The sequence below is a fragment of the Bradysia coprophila genome, assembly GCF_014529535.1.
Source record: "Bradysia coprophila strain Holo2 chromosome X unlocalized genomic scaffold, BU_Bcop_v1 contig_173, whole genome shotgun sequence".
In the NCBI taxonomy this organism is placed as follows: Eukaryota; Metazoa; Arthropoda; class Insecta; order Diptera; family Sciaridae; genus Bradysia; species Bradysia coprophila.
In genome coordinates this window covers 1,419,735-1,440,313 of record NW_023503302.1, presented here as the reverse complement: position 1 = coordinate 1,440,313, position 20,579 = coordinate 1,419,735, and the positions used below count along the sequence as shown (strand labels likewise).

Below are 20,579 nucleotides of genomic sequence, written 5' to 3'. Positions count from 1 at the left end.
TGATCTTGTCAAAATCTGTCAAGATTAGTTTTAGTCGCTGTCGATAACAGATGGTCTGTGTGCTTCTAATAGGTTGACGTGGTCTTGCGAACTGTCTGAGTAGCCTTCTTGTAAGACAACAAATAAAATTTACTTCGTTCAATGTAGTTTGGTGGTTAAAAAATACTTCAACTGTAATGCCCTCGAACGTAACATTTGCTTGGTCACTGTTCAAATACCGCCTACGACTTTCGTGAAAATGAACGGCTATTATCATTTCCATGGTCGGTCATTAGTCAATTCAGATTGATTTTACAGTAATCGAAAAATGAATTGAAAAAAAAGTAAATAATTTAATTAAAGTTAAGCACAGTGAAAGTGACTATAACAACCCGACCAATATGCTTTTTTATGTCTTTTCCGAAAAGTAAACAGTAATAGCGTTTCCATTTCCATTTTCCATACGTATTCGATACGTATGCCATACGTTATAACATATAATTAATATTGCATTTTACTTACAAATACATTAACCTTAATTATAGTCCAGAGGGTTGATTAACCGTGACCCTTGTACATTAGAAACACACATCCTTTCCAAAAATCCAACCTCTTAATAATTAATAATAAATAATGAAGAGTTCACTTAAAATCCACACACTCTTCGTCTTTTGTTGCGTACACAACACACAGATCCACAATATACCTTTCACTCAACGTAGTTACATATCTTCGATATGGCCAAGTTTGTATTCCCATCCATTATCTTTTAGATTAAATTATTGGTTGAAGCCCATTTATATACCTCTAAAATATACACAACCATTATATTGAAAGGGTCAAATTCAGTGTATGTATGGACACTAGGTTTACGTATGTACATACCCATTAGAGTGAAAAATTTATGTATCCCTTCAATAAGATAAATATAGAGGTTGACATAAATTGTGCTGCAAGTGATCACGCACTACTTTATTACATATTTATTGTACGGTGTAATGTGTCCTTTATTTCAATAATTTGTAATTGATGATACGTCTTGGTCCGAGAATTTCATTTCTGATTGATTGGCTGGTCGGAAACCTATTGCATTGCACAATACTTTGTAAATATTGAAAATATATTGTTTCGAATTTATCCAGAGCACTGGTGCAGTATATAATTCTAACTTTAACATTAACTGTAAAACTAAAACTTATTGTCGTTAATAATGAACACTAATAATGGACCTCTGTTGAAAAAAAAAAATAATAGCAGCCTTACCCCAAAGCCGTACTAGTACGATAGATATCCAAGAAGTCCATGGCTGTCATATATTATTATTATTATACCGCTTATACCAAGCTGGTAGATTCATGAATTCACAATGCACAAAAATATTTGAATAAATTAAACATTTACGTCCACCTATAGGTGGACAATTTTATTTTTCAACAAATCCCTTCCATTTCGTTAAATATAATTAGTGTAGATTTTTGCTGCCAAAAAATACGTTTTTCACAAATGACAACTGCCAGCATTTATCTCATTATTACATTAAAACCAACCACTACTTTGCTTTACTGGAATTATAATTAAAATTGTATTTTCCCCCACAGTAATACGCAGAAATAAATTAATATTCACCCATCATAAGGAAATCCGTATAAAGACTAAACATAAAAAAATATCCAAAAATTACAACGCAAAATTTATTGACTAGTAATTGTCGCATAACCCTTTTGTTCTTTTTATACCATCGCATCATTTCCCCGAAAATAATGTCTTTTCAGTGTTTTTGTATCCATGGAAAAGCGCACCCCAGAGAGACATAAAACCCATCGAAGCTTATCGACTAAGATGTTTTCTATTTCGGTAGTCTTAGTTCGTGCTGGAAGAGTTGTTGTATTTTATTTATACTTTTTTTTCGTCACTACAATATAAAACGGATATTATTGCCGTTTTATTTCAGCAAAAATAGAGTAATGTTTTAGTAATTGCCATTTAATCTTGTTTTATGGTTTGTTTTGAGTTTTCCATTCGCACAAGACAGTTTTTCTCGGTAACAACACCCAAAGATGTGTTCTGTACGCACGTTGTTCGAATTAAATGGAATTTAAGACAAATTTCATTTTGCAACGAAATAAAAAAATTTAACCAAATCAAAAGTGAAGTGAAATTCGGAATTTAATTCGGTGAAGATGTTTTTTCTGAAAATTTACCGAAACCATTAATTTTGTCAAATCTCAAGACGTAATAGATTAAATTAATCAAATGAGAACAATAAGCCCACTACATTAACTCAATTCACTTGAAACATGTTCGTAAAGTTGAGTGCAGACGGCACAATTAGAAGCCATTCACAAAGTACGCGAAAAATTACGAATTTTAGAAATCCACATCCCTTCCGCATAAACGCAAAAATTTATGGACAATTTTTTTTTTAAATATTAGAATCCCTTTCCCTCTAATGAGCATGCGTGCTTTGTGAATAAGCCAATATCTTTTAAACTTGTTGCTGATTCGATTTTCTTTACTGATACCTTCACAAATATTATTCCCTAATATGTTGGCCTCGAAGTACTAGATTCAGACGAATGTTCGTGGGTTTACTACGTAATTGACAATTCTAGCGGCGCGTTAAAGTCTAAGGTGATTGTGATACACTAGTTAATATTGCGAAACGATGAAGCCCAATTTATGAAGTAAAGAGAAATCGAAGTGTACCGCGGGACTCTGTTATATCGATTGTTATATGGCAAATTCGACTGCTTCGGTCCTAATGGGCGTGCGTACTTTGTGAATTAGCCCTTATATTGGAAACATTTTCCTGATTCGATTCTTTTTCCTGCTTCTTTCACAAATATTATTCTCTAATGTGAGTACGTAAATTCTGACGACACTGTAACGTCGAAAGTGTTTGTGGAGTTCGTTGTGTGAAAGTAGTTCTTGTATGTTGTGTTAGGAGTAGATACTTGAGTATGATAAGAAGTCAGGTAGACTCTTCAGTCTAACAATTGTAAATCGGTGGATCTGTTTCGAATTAGTTTTTTTTTGTTTTGAAGTATGTGAGTTAATTTACCTGGATGCTAATTTCAAATTGTTTACCCCCATGTAATTATAAAATATGCAACGGTACAAATGTAAAATCTCACATTATTATTACAATAACAATTCATATCTTCTGTTCTGCATAATACAACACTTAACAATGATTAATTATTTTATTATGTTAACATATATGCATACATATATAGTGAGCGAGTAACATAACACGCAAATATGAATGATTATTTTGACTAGAGCCCGCTTCACCCCTCACCAACTAAGTAAAACCCTGTAAAATACCCCCATGATACAAGAAAATCTACAAAACGCGGCATCCTCCTTCTATATGTTTAAATGTTAAACTCATGTGAAAATTCATGTACATTTCCGTGTACACGCCATTTCAATGCTAAATATGTTGTGATATGTAATGTGATACGCAAGATACTATATGTTTGTTTCAGTGCATGGCAGTACAAAAACGCTATAATATGTACGTACGTACAGTACCATACACATTCAGTGCTACGTCCTCAAACTCTTTAAACCTCCTAAAGGCAATTTTATATTTTATAACATTAAGAGGTTTTCTTCATTATATTTTCTGTCTGTCTCGGAACAATTTTCTAATAAAATAAATTGCCAACCTATAACACAGAAAATATAACACACCGTGTCGTCGTCGTAGTATTACGAAGAAATTAATATTGAGAGTATTCATGTGTATACGGTACATTGTTAGCCTAGATCTTTTTTGATACAGTGCGAATAAATCCACTCGTCGTGATGGGTGCTAGAAACAGTAGCTATCTAACTTGAAACATGTATAATTTCATAAGACCTTTTCTAATGTTTATCCCACAGACAGAAGAGAAAAAAAAATACGAAAGGATGAGCAATGAGAATATTTTACGAGAAGGAAGATGATTCAGTGTACAAAACGGAATGTACCACCGCGGTAAAAAGTGGATTATCATAATTAAAGAGAAAAGGTATCGCACCTGAATAATTTGCATCATATTATATATTATATTGTATTAAGCAATTAAATAATGAAAATGGAATTAGGTGTACGGGGTTTTGCATAAAATTTACCATGTCTCCGGCATAAATTTTCTCCGGTATGGAACCACTATATGTATTGAAAAATTATTTAGATATTTTTTTAAGATGTTTTTTAAAACTCAGACAAAAACCAACAAACATTTATGCAGATTGTTTTTGTTGATTGCACAAATATAATATGTAAACTCGGTAGAGGTTTTTCGTAATTAAATTATAATTGAATTTATAATAATTATGGAAAGTTTTCCGAAACATATATATAGCTTTGGCATATATGAGTGCGGTTGTTTGGAAATATTAAAATATTTCGATTAATGAAAATGTCATTTTACTTAATACCGCAAATTTAATTTCATTTCATATGAGTGATTTTTTGAACAGTGGAGAATTGATGATGTCGTCGGTTGTACAGCTAATTGACAATATATATTCCAATTTTCAATTATTTTTATCACAGAACTGGTCGGTAAGTAATATTTTATCGGACCATATCTGCTAACTAATGTCGACAAATAATATTACTTTGTTAGGAGATACAGACCTATAGAACTCAGTGACGTATTTTTGGCTGAGACATTCTTCAAATCTGTTCTTACCATGAACAAATGTACAAAAATGTAGATCATTACTGTCCTAATTATTTGACGACAAGAGCATCGACGACTTTCTGAAGAAACGATGTGTTCTTGCCGAAGAAGCGTTGAATTCCTGAAGAAATGGTGAGTACTCATCGATACTTATGTCATCGAATAATCTGGACAGTGATCATGTTGTCTTCTAGATTTGTACAAAAAGGTGCCATCATGGCTACATGGTAAAAAACAATGATTCAAACAATTTGTGGGCTAAAAATACGTCCCTGAGTTCTATGTTGTATGTGCTTTTATTAAGAAATTAACGACATAATCGTCGTAAGATCTTTTTGAAATTCATCTTCTAAGATTCTATTGTGACAGCGGTAAATTTAATGAAAAGGGTAAGCGATATGGCGAGATGTGTTTATCAGTAAACGACACTTTGTATATTTGGCCGAGGGGCAGATATTTGTTAATTTCGTTGACTAATGGTTTTCAAAAAGAAAACGTCTGAGGATTTTCAATAATTTTAAGAGGATTTTCTATTTCAATACTACTTAGAACTGTTTAAAATGCTGGAGCTACGCGGTTCATTTGTTAAAAGAAAATTATTTTTGGAAATAAATGAAATGATATTTGATCGCTGGAAAGTCAAATTTAGTCTTTATCTAGCTCTTTTTGACGAATAATTTGATGAATTATCTCTACCGAAAAAGTTAAGAAAAAGTAACTAATTATCTATTATCGAGACCAAATCTTACTAAATGATTTTTTTTCTGTCAATAAAATATGGGACATAAACTTGAAAAATAAAAAAGTTCAAGAATCGTTTGACCTTCGCAAATTTATGACCGCACTCAATGAAGCAATTAAGACTTTTTCACCAGGCGAAAGTATTGCGTCATATTCTCTTGAAGTGGAAAAGTCAGACATTTCATAGTTTGTAAACTTTTCAAGACGTTCCTTTAAAGTTATTTGCTTTAAATTTTCTTTTTACCACTTCAAAATTTTGATTAGAAGAATGTTTCCTGTTTAATAATCTTACCATTCCTGAATACAATAACACACCTCAGACAGCTACATAAGATTAGCACTGTTTACTGTTCTGGGCAACAAATAATTTTCTTTTGTAATTTAAATCGATGATGAAGAGGTTATTATTCTTCAAATCAATGTAACCGAAACATCTAAATGCTATTGAAATTTTACATATTTACATACATATTCCGAACGGCTATTAATGACACTTAAAGCACAATGGCAAATTCGTAATTTAATATTCGAGGTAGAAAACAAAATAATAAAGAATTTATGATTCACATCGACCAATATCTTTATTATAATCAAAATCCGTTCAAGCACATTAATCGCAACCCAAATAGACTTCGTCCCTTTTTACAAATTTTGGCTCTACATCTGCTTAGACATTTTAGAGTAACACAAATAATAACAAAAATGAAAAGCAGGAAAAATGAATTTTTATATGCAAATAAAAGTCCGTTTTTCTATGAAAGCTTTTTTGATTTCGTCAAGTTTTTATTGCTCGAAATCAAGATATGAATAAAACATAAGTGAGTTTAACATAAAAGTCAATCACTTGAAACTGTTCATGGAAGAGTCGTATTTCAATGAAAGACATATACGTGTTGTATAAACCATACAAACCATCCAATAAAAGTCATCCAATAAAGTCATTGTTTCAAGACTAAAAGGATATACATAAAAGAGAAGGGGGTATATATGTGCGGTTCGGTTCGGTTGTGTGATCAATTGAAACGATGAATATTATTTGTGGTTATTTGAATGTGGTTTTGTGGAAAGTTTTATTGACGAATTATTTTCGAGAGAGAGAGAGAGAGAGATGGAGCGAAAAAAAATCCGAATGTTTGAACTTTATTAAATTATTCAGAGGCCTCGTAGGCCTTGTTGAGTATTGTACGTTTTCTCCGTTGAACGACACATAATACATTGAAAATCTATAAAAAACCACTACGATTAATACAAGACCATAGATGGGTCGAAACAATCGAAGTTTGTTCTTTTCATAACAACAAAGAAGCGTGCTTTTACCGATGACCTTTTACACCAGGAAATTGGGCTAATACAATGTTAAAATCGACTAACACAATGTCTGGCTAGGCGGCGGAAGTAGCTTGTACTTATCACTATAATTTACAGAGGTATATAAGATTAAGTACTAAAACCTCTAAGAACTATTAAGGAAGCGATGAGTGAGATTCGATGACCAAACCCCATTATAATATTCACACTCACCTTCAAGCAAAGAAGTCGATACTTAAAAACATCTAATATCCATTAACTGGACTTTGTGCACCAGCGTTTGAGCTATCACCAACCGAAATGCATGCAGCTTTAGGAAACACTACATCTACGACGATCGCAAGGCTTCGTAAAGGTTTATGATCATGGCTAATCCACAAAACTTGATGTCACCAATATTCAACGATTGCAGTCTCAAAATCAGAGTACCCTTTTTGATGAATGCTTCAAATTAAAATTAGGCAATGCCACTAAAAGAGAATAATGTATCAATCAATGGACATTAGTAATAAGATCATTAATACTAAACGTAAGTAACTAATTTCAATTTTATTTATTTTATACAATGTCAATTTTTAAATATAACATTCGATTCATATTTAGATATAGAATTTTTAGACTGTCGGATCATAAACTGAAGCGATAGCGGAGTTTTGTGACGTTAGTCGACTTCCCTAAAAAAGAAAAAAATAACAACCAACAAAAATTATGTTCAAACAAAAGTACTCTTCAATACGAGTTCAACCAGCTATAGATCATTGAAAACGGTTATCTGCATCCGGAGAAAACACTATTTGAAATTGAAGCATCTTCACACATTTTCAGCTATTTCACCATATTCGAGTTAATATAAATGTTTCATGTGGGTTTGAATCTTAGGACTTTTTCACCGGCAAATCATAAATTAATTTCTGTAAATTTCACTTCATTTCTGTAAATTTAATTAAAACATTTTGATGAACATTTACAAAAAACACACTTATATGAAAGCCATTATTTCATTTATATGACAAAAATATGACAGCTACATTTCTATTATAATGATTATGTAGGAGATCAGTGTTGCCGTGCTTCATATAAAATGTTCGCGAAATTATGAATTTGAAAAATTTGTTTCTTCATTTTGGAATTTCAGGTTTCAATATGGAATTTGTTTTAGGGTTTATGGTTAGAATGTCCAACAAAATGGTGGACAGCAGCCATCTTGGAATTTCTTTTAAATTCATAGAGTTTCGTTGGTGGAAAACTTTTTTCAACATTTCACTAAAATATCGGCCATCTTCAAATTTCGTATTTTTGAGATATTTTCGGCTATACGCCTCGAGGCATGTAGATAGTTGGTATAAAGTGACGCTTGTACAGTTTCGTTGGTGGAAATCTTTTTTTGATATTTCAAGAAAATGGCAACCATTTGAGATATTTACGGCTATACCTTAAGAAAACACAATTTTAGATCTTTATCAGAGTTTTTAATGTCCATCGACGTACCCAGTGCACTAAGTGATTTAAAGTGTGTGATAACTTGGCGCAATATATCATAAGTGGAAACAACTTAATTGACTGGGAACATCGATGACTATTAAAACTCAAAAATGTCTCAAAATGTTCCGAACCAAAAAAAGCGCACTGTAATTGTACGGTATGTAGGCTTGGGATAAATTGTCACTTGACTGCTTAACTCTAAGTATTACCCAAAACTTCCAAAACAACTGATATCCCACAAAAACCTCAAAAGAGGAAAAGGTGACGCTAGTCAAGTAAAAATTAAACTTCCAAAACATTTTAAACAAGAAAGTTTTAACAAGAAAATATGTCGACGAGAATTTTACTGATGAGATTTTACAACGAAAATTTTACAGAAAAAATTGCGTCACAAGTGGCAGATGATAATTGTCGTATGAACGCAACGAAATGATAATCGCGTTTGTTTTCTTCGTAGAGACGGTGTTTCTTCTTCGCCGCGTTTTCTGAGGATTGTCCTGGTATGTTATTTACTCGGGGATAACTTTTTGACAAAGTATCTACTAGTTCAAATATTAAACTGGGAGCTTTCGATATCTTAGAAAACGTTTTATCTGGGGTCCATTCAAATTCAAAAAGTGCAGATAGTGTAGTCGATAACGCAAATTTTGTTAAGGAACGTTTACCGAGCGAGTTCCGGCAAACAAGTGATTGGAGGTCGTTGGAAACATCGAATAAATAGTTTTTTGAAGAAGAAACAAAAAATTCCATCTCAGCCTTCCCCTCCTCACCCCTTCAAAGTTTAAATGCAGAGGTGTCTTTGTCGAATTATTTTGAAATTTTTGAAATCGACTCAGTTTCAGGTCATTTTTGCATTTTTCGAATTTGCAGAGATCCCAGATAAAATACTTTTCGAATGCAATCATAAAATGTTATCTCCTCGGCATGTGTGATTTTTGTGGGAAGTTGTGATTAAAATACGACACCACAAGTAAATCTAAACGGTGAGTATCGTGTACACTACAAAAAATTTAGTTCGACAAGTGAATTGAGATGGTACATGGTTTCACGCCAGCGACTTGTATTGGCAATATCACATCATGCGTAAGACAACACCATCATAAGTAAGAGTTAATTTTCACAATCACCAAAACCACCGAGTATGATTCCCGATACGCAAATTTCGATTAATTTGCAAACAAATGGAACTTCCGATCGTAGCTCTGGTGCGATCATATTATTTGGCACAGTGTCCCATTATTACCAATTCGAAAAATACAAATATCAAAACAGAAACAAGTCATAAGGAAGCCAATTTTAAGTTTCTTTCCGTCTAATATTCTTTGAAATCGAAACATTTATCTTTAAAAAAAAGAGGCAAAAGTGTGAACGTCTGAAAAACAAATCAACAAAAACCATTAAAGTGATGAGCTCCAGAAGTGGAAAAAAATATTGCATTATATCAAAAGCGATGGTTGTACATATACCGAATTCAATTTCCTTTTGAAATTTCATAATCGTTTTATTGAGTGCAATTGAGTTGAATGAAACGAAAAGTTAAGTTTTTTATTGACTCCGGTTATATCATATGACATGGAATGATTTTTTTCTTTTGTATTACAAATAAAAAATGAACGACGAAGATGTATAGGCAAAGACATTATGTATATGTATATGTACAACACATGAACAATTTGAACCATCGAACACATATAAATGGGGTGTATAACTACGGAAAAAATTACTTTTGATTTACTACAAACTTTTGATCATTCGTCATGACGCCAAAATCCAAATATTCTTTTTTACAGTCTCATCACTGAATTAGAAATTAAAATTAAAAATTACAATCTACACATTAAACAAATTGTGAAAAACTGATGTCTACCAAATTCTTTATTCCAACACACTGTGTGTGTATACACTGCGTCCAAAATTATCAATGAGAATTTGTATTCCATTCTAAAAATATTCAGACGAAACGACAGTGTCGTTTGCAACTAATGCGATTTGAAGAAAAGAAAAAAAAGCTTGCAACTGTTCTCTTGCCTATGTTGTTTGGAGAGATGACTTAAAGAAACTGTTTTTTAATGACAGGTTTTCCCGACGTTTTTCTTTTTGAACATTTCTTTTGACCGATTTCGTGTTGGATCTGATTTCGATGAAAGGTTAGTTCTGTACATGATCGAGTTAATACGTGGACTTATTTGCTTATTAAATAATGTAGTAAGTTCTGAAAAACTGGAATTTGATCGGAATTATCTTCTTTCTTTTTTATTGTCCTATTAATAGAGGAGACAAACGAAAGCAATTCATCACTACCGATAGTTTACGTTTTGTAATGTAACCGACAAACAGATGACTATGAATTAAAATATTGTCAAAATCTAGTACATTAGACGTCGATATAGACTCTAATCCCATTTTTATGAAGTATTAATTGGTTAATTTTCAATTTTTATGTTTTAAAAGATTAGTCTTTCGAAATCATTTCGACTTGACTACAACGAAATCGATGAAACGAAAGAGAGTAGGAACGCAGACTTTTTTGTCTGAGATATTTTTAGTTATATTGCAATGGCGAATCCGTTTTTTTTTATACCAAAATTCGCTATTAAGATACCTTTGGAATAAGCTACGACAAAAAATAACCGTTGTCGCTCGAAAAGAATGTTTTTTTTTTCTTCTTCGTCATCACATAAAGTATACGTTATTTGTATACTGAAAGCTGCCACGGAATCACAGTTTTTTTTAGTTATTTGTCGTTTTTCATAACATTACTAAAATGTGTTGGACATATAGTGTAGTCCAACCAAAACTTAAATCGATCATAAATATTTTGTAGATTTTTTTCAGCCATAACATAAACTGTCCATTTTAAAAAGTCTGGTTTTGAAACAATGATAATCAAAGCCGATCGGTCGGAAGAAATAGGATCGAATTTCTAGATGGAAAACTTTCAACTATTGTCGATTTTGATGTCAGTTTCAAAACAAGAAACAAATTATATTGTGTAGTGAAGTACTAGAATGTTCAGCGCTATGGGTGAATGGCCGAACAATGTAGCAGAAATGAATAGCAGACTAAAATCATAAGGTTGAAATAAGTTCACGGAACATGTCCGAAAAAAGCTTGCAATGATTAAAAAATGTGGACATAAAGTGTATGAACATACATGAAAATTGGCTTACTAAACCATAGTCAAGTTGAATTGTAGACCGTATATTCCTAGATCGGTAGTTACACATTTTTTTCGACAATAAAATTGAGAAATCTAATCGCCAAAAGTGACCCTCTCTCGTGGTGCAAGAAGAATTTCAAGTTTGTGCTTTGTTACTTACTTTAAAAGAGGGCGACTGAATACATATATGAAAAATTGTAACAAAATTAGAACAAAGGTGCGTAGGCTATTTCTAACAGCATAGCGGATGTTTGTTATTGTTTATAATTCGTTATGGCTTGAGAAAATGTACACAAAATTTTATTTTGTCGTAGGTAGATTTGCTTTGATACTCATTTTTCTTGTGGGTTTGGAATTTTTCGTTTTTTTTAATCAAAAGAATATTGGTTTTAGTCAGTTTTGATAAAAAAAACAAACGTGAAAATTCAAAGTTTTACTTTGATTTATGTTACAGCGGGCTTCTCTGAAATTTCCTTCATTTGATACCCTCATGAAAAAAAAGTCATCAATTTACATCTAAACACTAATGTCCACTGTGCGATTTGTTTTCTTCAAAATTTTTATTCATTGCACGCACATAACGGAATGGTGTTTTATGCACATTATGATGTTCTAGTTGGCAATCTCATAACTAGTGCGTTAAATAACAAAATTTCGATTTTTTGAGTTTTTTTGTGGAAACGCATTATTGTAGTGTGAAAATAGCTATTGTGACACGCGCTTATGTGGAAACGAATAAATACAAACAATGTTTCAGAGACCGATCAGTTAAAACCAGCTGTTAAACAAACATAAAACGTTTCTTGTGACTGACTACTACCGGACGTAAAAATAACTATATTTCAGACACATGAAATTACTAAAAATAAATTCTGTTCTAATGTTTTAACTGTAGGTATAAAATAGAAGAAAAAAGACTAATTGTTCAAAAACTAAAACATAATTTTTCTGATGTGTCTCACACAGCTCGTAACGATTTTTCTGTAATTGAGCACAAATATAGAGTGAATTCTTGGCGGCTTGATAGTTTGCCAAAATTTCTCTTTCTCTACTCTGTAATCAAAACCAAAATACAAATTCCGTTGGCCTTTGACTTTTACAATAAATTCAAATTTTGTCCGAATTGTTCTACGAATGTTCGTCACACTGAACTATAAAAAAACTGTGCTCTCATTTACCGAAGATAAACACCAGCTAAATTAGTTACGGTTTGTATATGAATAAGCCGGCACATTTATCCACATTTAATCGTATAGCTACCATAGTTTTTCAACTTCTTATCTGATAAAGCGCGAGCCGTTCACATTGTAAAAAAAAACATTTTTTTATGATTCGTGTGGGCGAATTTTACTTTTCTAAAATTTATTTATTTTGTCAACAAAGGATAAGATAAGTTCTATTTCGAAGAAGTCATCATGCACACAAACTCTTCATCTGAAAAAAGCAAATTTGGAAAATCAAAATTCTGCTGACCCGATCAAAAACACACTTTTCCATTCGATATACATACAATTAATCTGTCCATCACCATCAATGTCAGCATCACGGATCAATTCATCGATCTCTTCGTCGGTTAATTTTTCGCCTAGATTGCCCATCACATGCCGCAGCTCCGGCGCCGAAATGTGTCCGTTGCCATCTTTGTCGAACACTCGAAACGCTTCACGTATCTCCTCCTCACTGTCGATGTCAGCGATTTTTCGCGCCATCATCGTTAAAAATTCCGGAACTGATAAAAATTCATTTCGGCATAAATCGACGAACATAATCATAATAAAAACAAAAGCGGTTTACATTTGATGACGCCGCTGCCGTCGGCGTCCACTTCGTTGATCATGTCTTGCAGTTCGGCCTCCGTAGGATTTTGACCCAGAGACCTCATTACAGTGCCCAGCTCTTTTGTTTTGATGGTGCCGTCGTCGTTAATATCGAATTGCACAAATGTCATGAAATATTGAGCAATTTGCTCCTCACCTAACGTGTCTGCCATTTTCTTTTTATTTCACTTTCACTTTTCACTGACTTAGTATTTATTTTAAAAATAATACAAAACAATAATTAATACTCAACGTTTCTATCACACGACTGCAGCTATGTTATAAAAAGACATCAAGACTTCTTCTTATACTGTGTAATTTCTATATTCATTTCAATTTCGATGGGTTTAAGAATATATATTCGGATCGTTCGTATGCGATGAAACCGGCTATTATTTTATTCGAAAGAGAATTTTGATTTCGCTCGATCTTGCGAAAAGGTTGCCAAAAGTGCTCTTCAGTTCCCCGGCACAGGTCAATTCACACATGAATTTCATTCATCACGTACACTTATGTATAACTATATCCACCGTTTAGCACTTTTTATTGTTTTCTTTTAATGGCTATCGAGATTATCTTCAGATTTTGAACTTAGTTGAAATAGTTGATTTGATTTGTAATCGAAATGGTGACGCTGTACACGCACTACTCGGATGCATAATTTTAGCTATTTTCGATACTAGTAACCGAAAGGGTTTGTTTTTCCATCCAGATCGTGCGAGAACAATCAGTGTGTGTAAATAACTAATGTGTCGAAATTGTATTGTTTTAAGTACTAGATGTGAAACATATTTTCGTACTTTGATGTCAAAACATACATCAAACTCATGTTACTAATCTCACGTCTTATGCGCTAAACCAGCCCAGTTAGGAAAATAGCTATTGACAACGCAATAATGCGTTAAAAAATCCTTTATGTAGTGCGAAAAAGGCAATCATTTCGATATCGAAATATGAAATATTTATTTCGAACCAACGAGATTTTCTGTTAGGATACGTGTAATTCCATTGGCAATTTCTCAGGTTCTTCATATGCAATTTCTCTCAAAGTATTGGGTTAACAAAAATGATACTTCAGCAATACCGATAAACAAACAAAATAAATGTAATGACAAAATGAACATCATTCCAACACTACTAGAGAATAAAGTTTGTTTCACTAGCTACTACTAGCGTTCAAACGCTATAACTGACTAGACTTTTAGCATCAAAATATTTTGAATCTTTGCGCACAGCAAAAAGTCTTAAATACATTTTGTTTTTAACTTTAATAATATCGTCTTGCGCACAGTGCTTATGCGCAGTTCGTGCGCATACTACTCGCATGTATAGCGCCTGTGCGTGGTAGGCATTGCCGTTCATTTCTGTTATAAATAAAATTCGTTCAAATTTTTGTGATGTAGTTCTTCGTCGTATTTACAGACATTATTCGGTACAATACAACCAATATCGAGAATTTTTTTCGCAGATCAGATCTATTCAGATTAATACAGGAAGAGATTAAATACTCATACACTTTAGGAAAGCTTCCGAAAATTAATATTTCACATCTATAAAGGTCAAAATTTTCAATAAAGTTTCGTAAAAAAAAACTTTTAGGTAAACACAAATCAAGCTCTATAGCAACGCACTCACTCATTATATACCAATAATTGAATATATCAGAATTTTCCATCTATACAGTAATTTATTTATTTTTTTATTCTCTACTATACTTCTCTAGGTTATCCAATCCGACAACACGAACTTAGCTATGTTGTACCGCCCAGCAGTTATATTTCACCTATCACATCGATTTTCTCGTGTCTACATTGTTGCTTGATTTTTTCTTATTTTTTTTGCAAAAAAGAACGAAAAAAAAATTGTACTTTTAGTAAGATGGGATGACTATTCGGATGTTGAAAGGTTTCAGACTTATATACCGAATGAACGTTGGAGCAATAAATCGTTGAAGTTTATTGACACGTCTGAACGCGAAGGAGATTTTTGTAATTTTATTTAATTAATTTTGTGTATTTATATAATGGAATCACAGTTGCTTTAGGCACGTTGGAACGAATGTCGACAGTAAATATAGTCTTCGGAAAACTTTAGTTTTCAGATAGAATGCATTGCTGTTCTTGCTTAAATCACAAAAAGTTTAACTGCTCTCGATCAACATGTTTACATTTTGTTAATTTCAACAACAAATTGCTGTTTTGTACTACCAGTCAAACTGCTTCTATATGGGCACCCGTGCTCTGGCTTATAACCTTTGGCGCGAGAGTTTGGAACACATGATTATGAAGTCTGTATTTGCCTTGCTCATGGCTTTTAAGAGTTTTTAAGATCGGACGCCATTTTTCTCAGTTGCCCGTTGTAATACCTACCGCTAAACGATGTCTATAATCACTAACAACATGCTTGTGGATAAACCTTCCGACCTCATAGAGGCATGAAAGGCGTGCTAGCCAATTCATAGTTATAATTATTCTATGTAATCGTAAGTTCACATTCATGACATGGATTGCATGAGAAAACGTACGTTCATGGGTATTTCGTATTTACGTAATATTTTGAGATAGACTGACATAAATACGATATACCCATTTTCTTATGTAAGTTAACACTGTAACGTCGATTCACAAGTATTTTTTTTATTAACTTACAATATTCTTTACTTCTGAATAGTTCATGAACCAATACGACTATCGAAGCTATAATTGAACACATCGGTATAATAGCAACCACATTAAAGCAAAACTTCTAAACAATATTTTAAAGAGTTTAACCTTCAAAATATCTTGCGATCAATTTATTTAAAAAAAATTTTTGAATGAACTTAAAGTCTTCCATCACCGAAGTTTTCAATGTCAGCAATGTCTATACGAAAGTGCCAAAAATTATAATTTACATAAATTAACTGCTTATCGATTTTAATTTTGTTCCTCAAACAAAGTGAAGAATTATCAAGAAAGTACTGACCTTGAACAGATTAAAATAGAAAAGTTTTTCATGTACAAAGTTTGACTGCATATCTAAACCTATAGATAGATGCTAAGTAAAGCTGGTTGAAGTAAAACAACTTGCAAGCATAAATGGGTTAGTTAGATACTAAACTTATTTCAGAGCAGTGTGTTTGAAAAAAGTTTACAGAATTTTCAGAAAACTTTGTTTTTAATGTGTCTGAGTAGGAAAGAAAAGAAAAAAGTTTTTTGGCCTACCCGAAAACGTAATTGTTTTAGGCGAATTATGTGGGAACCAATAATTAAGTATTAGTTAAGCTAGCGTTGCTGAAATAATTGAAAATCATTTTTGAACGATTCAATTGTATGATATGACAAGAATCTCTGACTTGGCACCAACGTCCAACAATGCAAGATATTGAAGTTTGCAAATTACATCTAACCTTTACGTTTAACACAAATCTTCTAACTAAGATATTAAAATTGAATTACATTCGAGTTATAATCATTTTCATGTTTCTCCAGTTTCGTTCGGATTTGGAAATAAGTGTCTTTCCACAAATATGAAGTAAATGGTTGAATATCTTTCCGAACAGAATGTTAAGAGAACGTAGCTGTGTATAACTATGTCTTCTATAATACATGAAATATGAATTATTGTCAAAAGAGCTTAATAGAATTTTACCCAAGAAACATTTCCTTTTGGCCGAACACTTTTGAATTTCGAGTGTGGGTTGGTTTTTGCGGTTTTTGTCTATAATAAATGTGTAGTTGTTAGTATATTTTTGAATAGCATGCACTAACTAGTATATAAACTGGATGTAGAATTAAATATATGAAGACTGCAGGGACTCAGGGAAAATATGTCTAATCCTTTTCTGAAGACCGCAAAGGGTGAGCTAATTTGTAAAGTATTTCAAACTTTTGACAAGAATAGGGTTTTGTAAGAGATGAACTTTCTGGGGGGTAACCTAATAAATGTGTTTTAGTTGACTTTATGTCAAAATTTGGAATTAATAATTATTTGTACATGAAAGAGCCCTTTTATGGTAACGTAAACATTTTAGCTATGCAACCAGCGTCTCCGGCTGATAATTGTATTGCAATTCGGTTGTAAATTCAATTTAAAAAATGCAGATGTGACAAATTGAAACTATTGATTTTTTTTATAAAGCATCTGTAAGTGACATGAGTTTGTAATAGGTAAATTAATCGTATATGTGTATGTGAGTATACAGTGAGATTCAATATTAAGTTTATATGATATCTCTACATGAACAATTGAGTTAGAGCACACGCCTGCACATTGATGCATAGAAACAAAGCAAAGGACCAGCTGAAGCCAAATCAAAAATGTATCTATGTTACTTAATAGGTCACAACGTAAAAGCGGAGGTAATTTACAAATAAACATAGCTAACGCTGACCCGTACGAAACACCTATTCGTATCAAAAGCCTTTAATGTGAAACTCTTTATTTCTCTTACTTCATTCTCTTCTCTACTGAAAAGCTATTCGCCCTTTAAAATCACTTACATTATCCACTCTTTGCCTTGTTATCATATACAAATAAATTGCCGGAGGCAATATAGACAGCCCCGTACGACGTCAACTTTCATAAATTCCTATTTAAACAGCTATATACCGCTATATTTTCCTATAAATAAACATTTCACAGATGAATATGCTATTATATATGTGTGTAAAAAGCTCAATATAGATATATATAGATGTCTATAAACGGAATATCTGAAACACCTCACACACATAACCATTTACCAATTATAACCAATTAACCAATTAACCAACTAACCAATTATAAATTGCTATGTTAACAGAAACTCTCTAAGTACCATTTTTCCCAAGATACATCACCTTTAATAAAATCCAATATGGCCGCCGGCAGCCATAGTACCGACGCTTTACATTCGTTAGTATCTTTCAAACAAAAAAAAATTCATGAAATTCGGTCAAAATTTACTCGACAGACGGACGGACGGACATTTTTCTTTTCGCTGATTTGGCATCTACAGACAACCACAATAGGTTTCCCCTTACTCAGGGAGTCCAATTCGACGTGTTACAAACGTATGCGTAAACCTATAAGACCCCAGTATTTCGTACGGGTCTAAAAATGTAGGATTAAGAACGAGGGAGTGTATGGTATATGGAACAAGTAGAATAATAAACGTTTAATAGGTGACTTCAAATTTTTCTCGAACTGTAATTTAGTAAGCAATTCGTAGCAATGTACAATCTTTGCTGATCCCAGTAGACAACATCAGAGCGCAAGACTTATGATCGGAAATGGTCTGACGATCTGTTATTGACAGAACGACTTCCACAATGAATGTTGATCTCTAGCTGGGGCTGTCTTATATAGGAAAACAAATCGTAAAACTAAAGAAGTACAAGATTTGGTATCAAACATTACGTGATGCTTAAAATAAAAGAAGTAACAGATTTATTCTATAGGCGTCGCTACGCTTGTTATTTATAGAGTTTAATAAACCTTATAAACCAATCCTGACTGATAGTTACGAGAAACAGAATGCAAGAAATGTTTGTATTAAGACAAAAGTCTCTTCAATTAAGACAAAAGTGTTTCATTTTACAGCCAATTGTCTCTAACATAGATAAAAGAAAGCTCCGAACTGGTTTAACATGAATTTTAGTCGGAAATAATAAATGCGTCTTATCTTGCTCAATTTATGTATTCTGTAAAGCGTCACTTCGCAAATAAATCTATTTGCTGTACCCTTGTGTTCAAATAAAAAATTTATAAAAACAATCTTATCAATCGATCAATCAATCACACGAAATCGCGTATGCTTTCAATCTCACACAATGTTCGCCTCATATGTTTTGAGTTAAATTTTCCGCGATTTATGCGAATTACCGTTCTCCCCTTCTGTAAACGATACGAGATGTTTAAATAAATAAAAAATAATGAATTACGCGGTTGTTTGCATTCATTTTTCACTTTCAAATTATTTTGAATTTATTTGTTTTTGGATTTTTTTCCTTCGAAAATTGTGGTGAGAATTACAGTACTAGAACGAACAAGTATACAGAAAGCCTAATTAAAAACAATTGAAATTACCTCATTTAGTGTCGATTTAATTTATTATTAAGTCGTGCACTTGTGAACCGATAAACTTCAAATGCTAAAAGTTGGCAATATTTATTTTAAGCCCATACGTAATGTGGACTAATGGGTTTACTGTATCGCTTATAACCAATAAAATTAGAAGAAGAGAGTAGGAGCAAAGCCTTTGCTTATTGCCTTATAACTTCTGTAATTTACTTCTGATGCAATTTACGTTATGGAGAGAAAAGTGAAATTCGACATGTTTTCTGACATGTGGTTTCTAAATGATTTCACATAAAATTTGTTTAGCAAATGAAAATCTAGAATTTTTATTCTCATTGCCACTCAGAAAATAAAAATCTAGATCTTCATTAGTTCAACGAAATTTTCGGGGAATCAATTACAAACCACAACAACTCCCCAATCAGAAAACATGTCGAATTTTAGGGTACACACATGGCAGTAGTCCTAGATATATGGACGCCTTAAATATATTACACGCACTAGTGCTTTCCTAAATAGCGGTCGAGTGAAAATGGACGAAAATCATAGCGGGTAAATTACAAGTCTTAAGTCAAAATGATATATGGGCATGTTATGAACAAATACAATCTATATATCTCTTTTCATTTAGACTAATAGAAGCATCCGAGACACTTGGAACCATGACTAGTGAAAAGTGGGTGCGGTGTTTATATTGAGGATATATGGGTTACGTGTACCGGCTCGTATGGCTAACATCGTCGAAAGCAGAATCTGCTGCGTTCTCAACTGGTCTTTGTTGTATGTGAAACCCCCTGCCTGAGAAAACACTTAACATAATTACCAATTTCAGTGAAACAACATAAAAGAAGTTATAATCGGCCGAAAACAATATTATTGAATATGTCAGGGAGGTGGAAAAGTTATATGATCGTATGCATGAATGCTTCGGCAAAAGTTATTTGTTTCAAAAACAAAAATATTCTTCTCAATTAGTCGAAGAATGAATCGAATAATTACCAACGACATTATGAAAGCAAACGAAATTTCTGTATAGTCTAAATGATTGGATATTATTGTTGTAATTTTGTTAGAAAATATTTGATTTCGATAATTTCTATACTTTCATTTTCCCAACAAAATATTAACCCTCTGACTGCCAGTCCAATAGCTCAATGATTGTGTATAATACAATTTTACTCTCTCTCACACATCTCCAGTATTATTTACCCCGCATTATACTTATGAACTTTATTTTATTTCATATCTATGCTTGAAAAAAATAGCAATATTTTTCTTGTCAAATGAAGTGAACTTAATTGGAAAATACATTTGATTTGATTAAGAAATATTACGTAAACACAAAAATAATTGACTTTTCGCCTTTTGTGGGGT

General features: G+C 32.5%; 1 protein-coding gene across 3 annotated transcripts; it reads right to left on the bottom strand.

Annotated features, from left to right (window-relative positions):
• Window positions 1-12,669: 12,669 nt before the first annotated feature.
• LOC119068042 (calmodulin-like) lies at window positions 12,670-14,343 on the bottom strand. 3 transcript variants are annotated; one of them, XM_037171409.1, is made up of 4 exons: window positions 14,251-14,343; window positions 13,144-13,440; window positions 12,860-13,078; window positions 12,670-12,783 (listed from the first exon to the last, which is right to left on the bottom strand). In XM_037171409.1, the coding sequence occupies exons 2-4, from the start codon at window positions 13,337-13,339 to the stop codon at window positions 12,746-12,748; spliced, it is 453 nt and encodes a 150-aa protein (XP_037027304.1). In that variant the 5' UTR covers window positions 13,340-13,440; window positions 14,251-14,343; the 3' UTR covers window positions 12,670-12,745. The 3 variants fall into 3 exon arrangements, with proteins under 3 accessions (XP_037027304.1, XP_037027303.1, XP_037027302.1); XM_037171408.1 differs by having other exon boundaries at window positions 13,144-13,555; window positions 14,251-14,324; XM_037171407.1 differs by lacking the exon at window positions 14,251-14,343 and having other exon boundaries at window positions 13,144-13,884.
• Window positions 14,344-20,579: the final 6,236 nt, after the last annotated feature.

Excerpts from the sequence above, each read along its gene's own strand:
- LOC119068042 (XM_037171409.1), bottom strand. The coding sequence starts at position 13,339 with ATGGCAGACACGTTAGGTGAGGAGCAAATTGCTCAATATTTCATGACA. Across the intron at positions 13,079-13,143 it reads CGGCAGCGGCGTCATCAAAT|TTCCGGAATTTTTAACGATG; the intron begins GTAAACCGCTTT and ends AATTTTTATCAG. Across the intron at positions 12,784-12,859 it reads TGGTGATGGACAGATTAATT|ATGAAGAGTTTGTGTGCATG; the intron begins GTATGTATATCG and ends TGCTTTTTTCAG.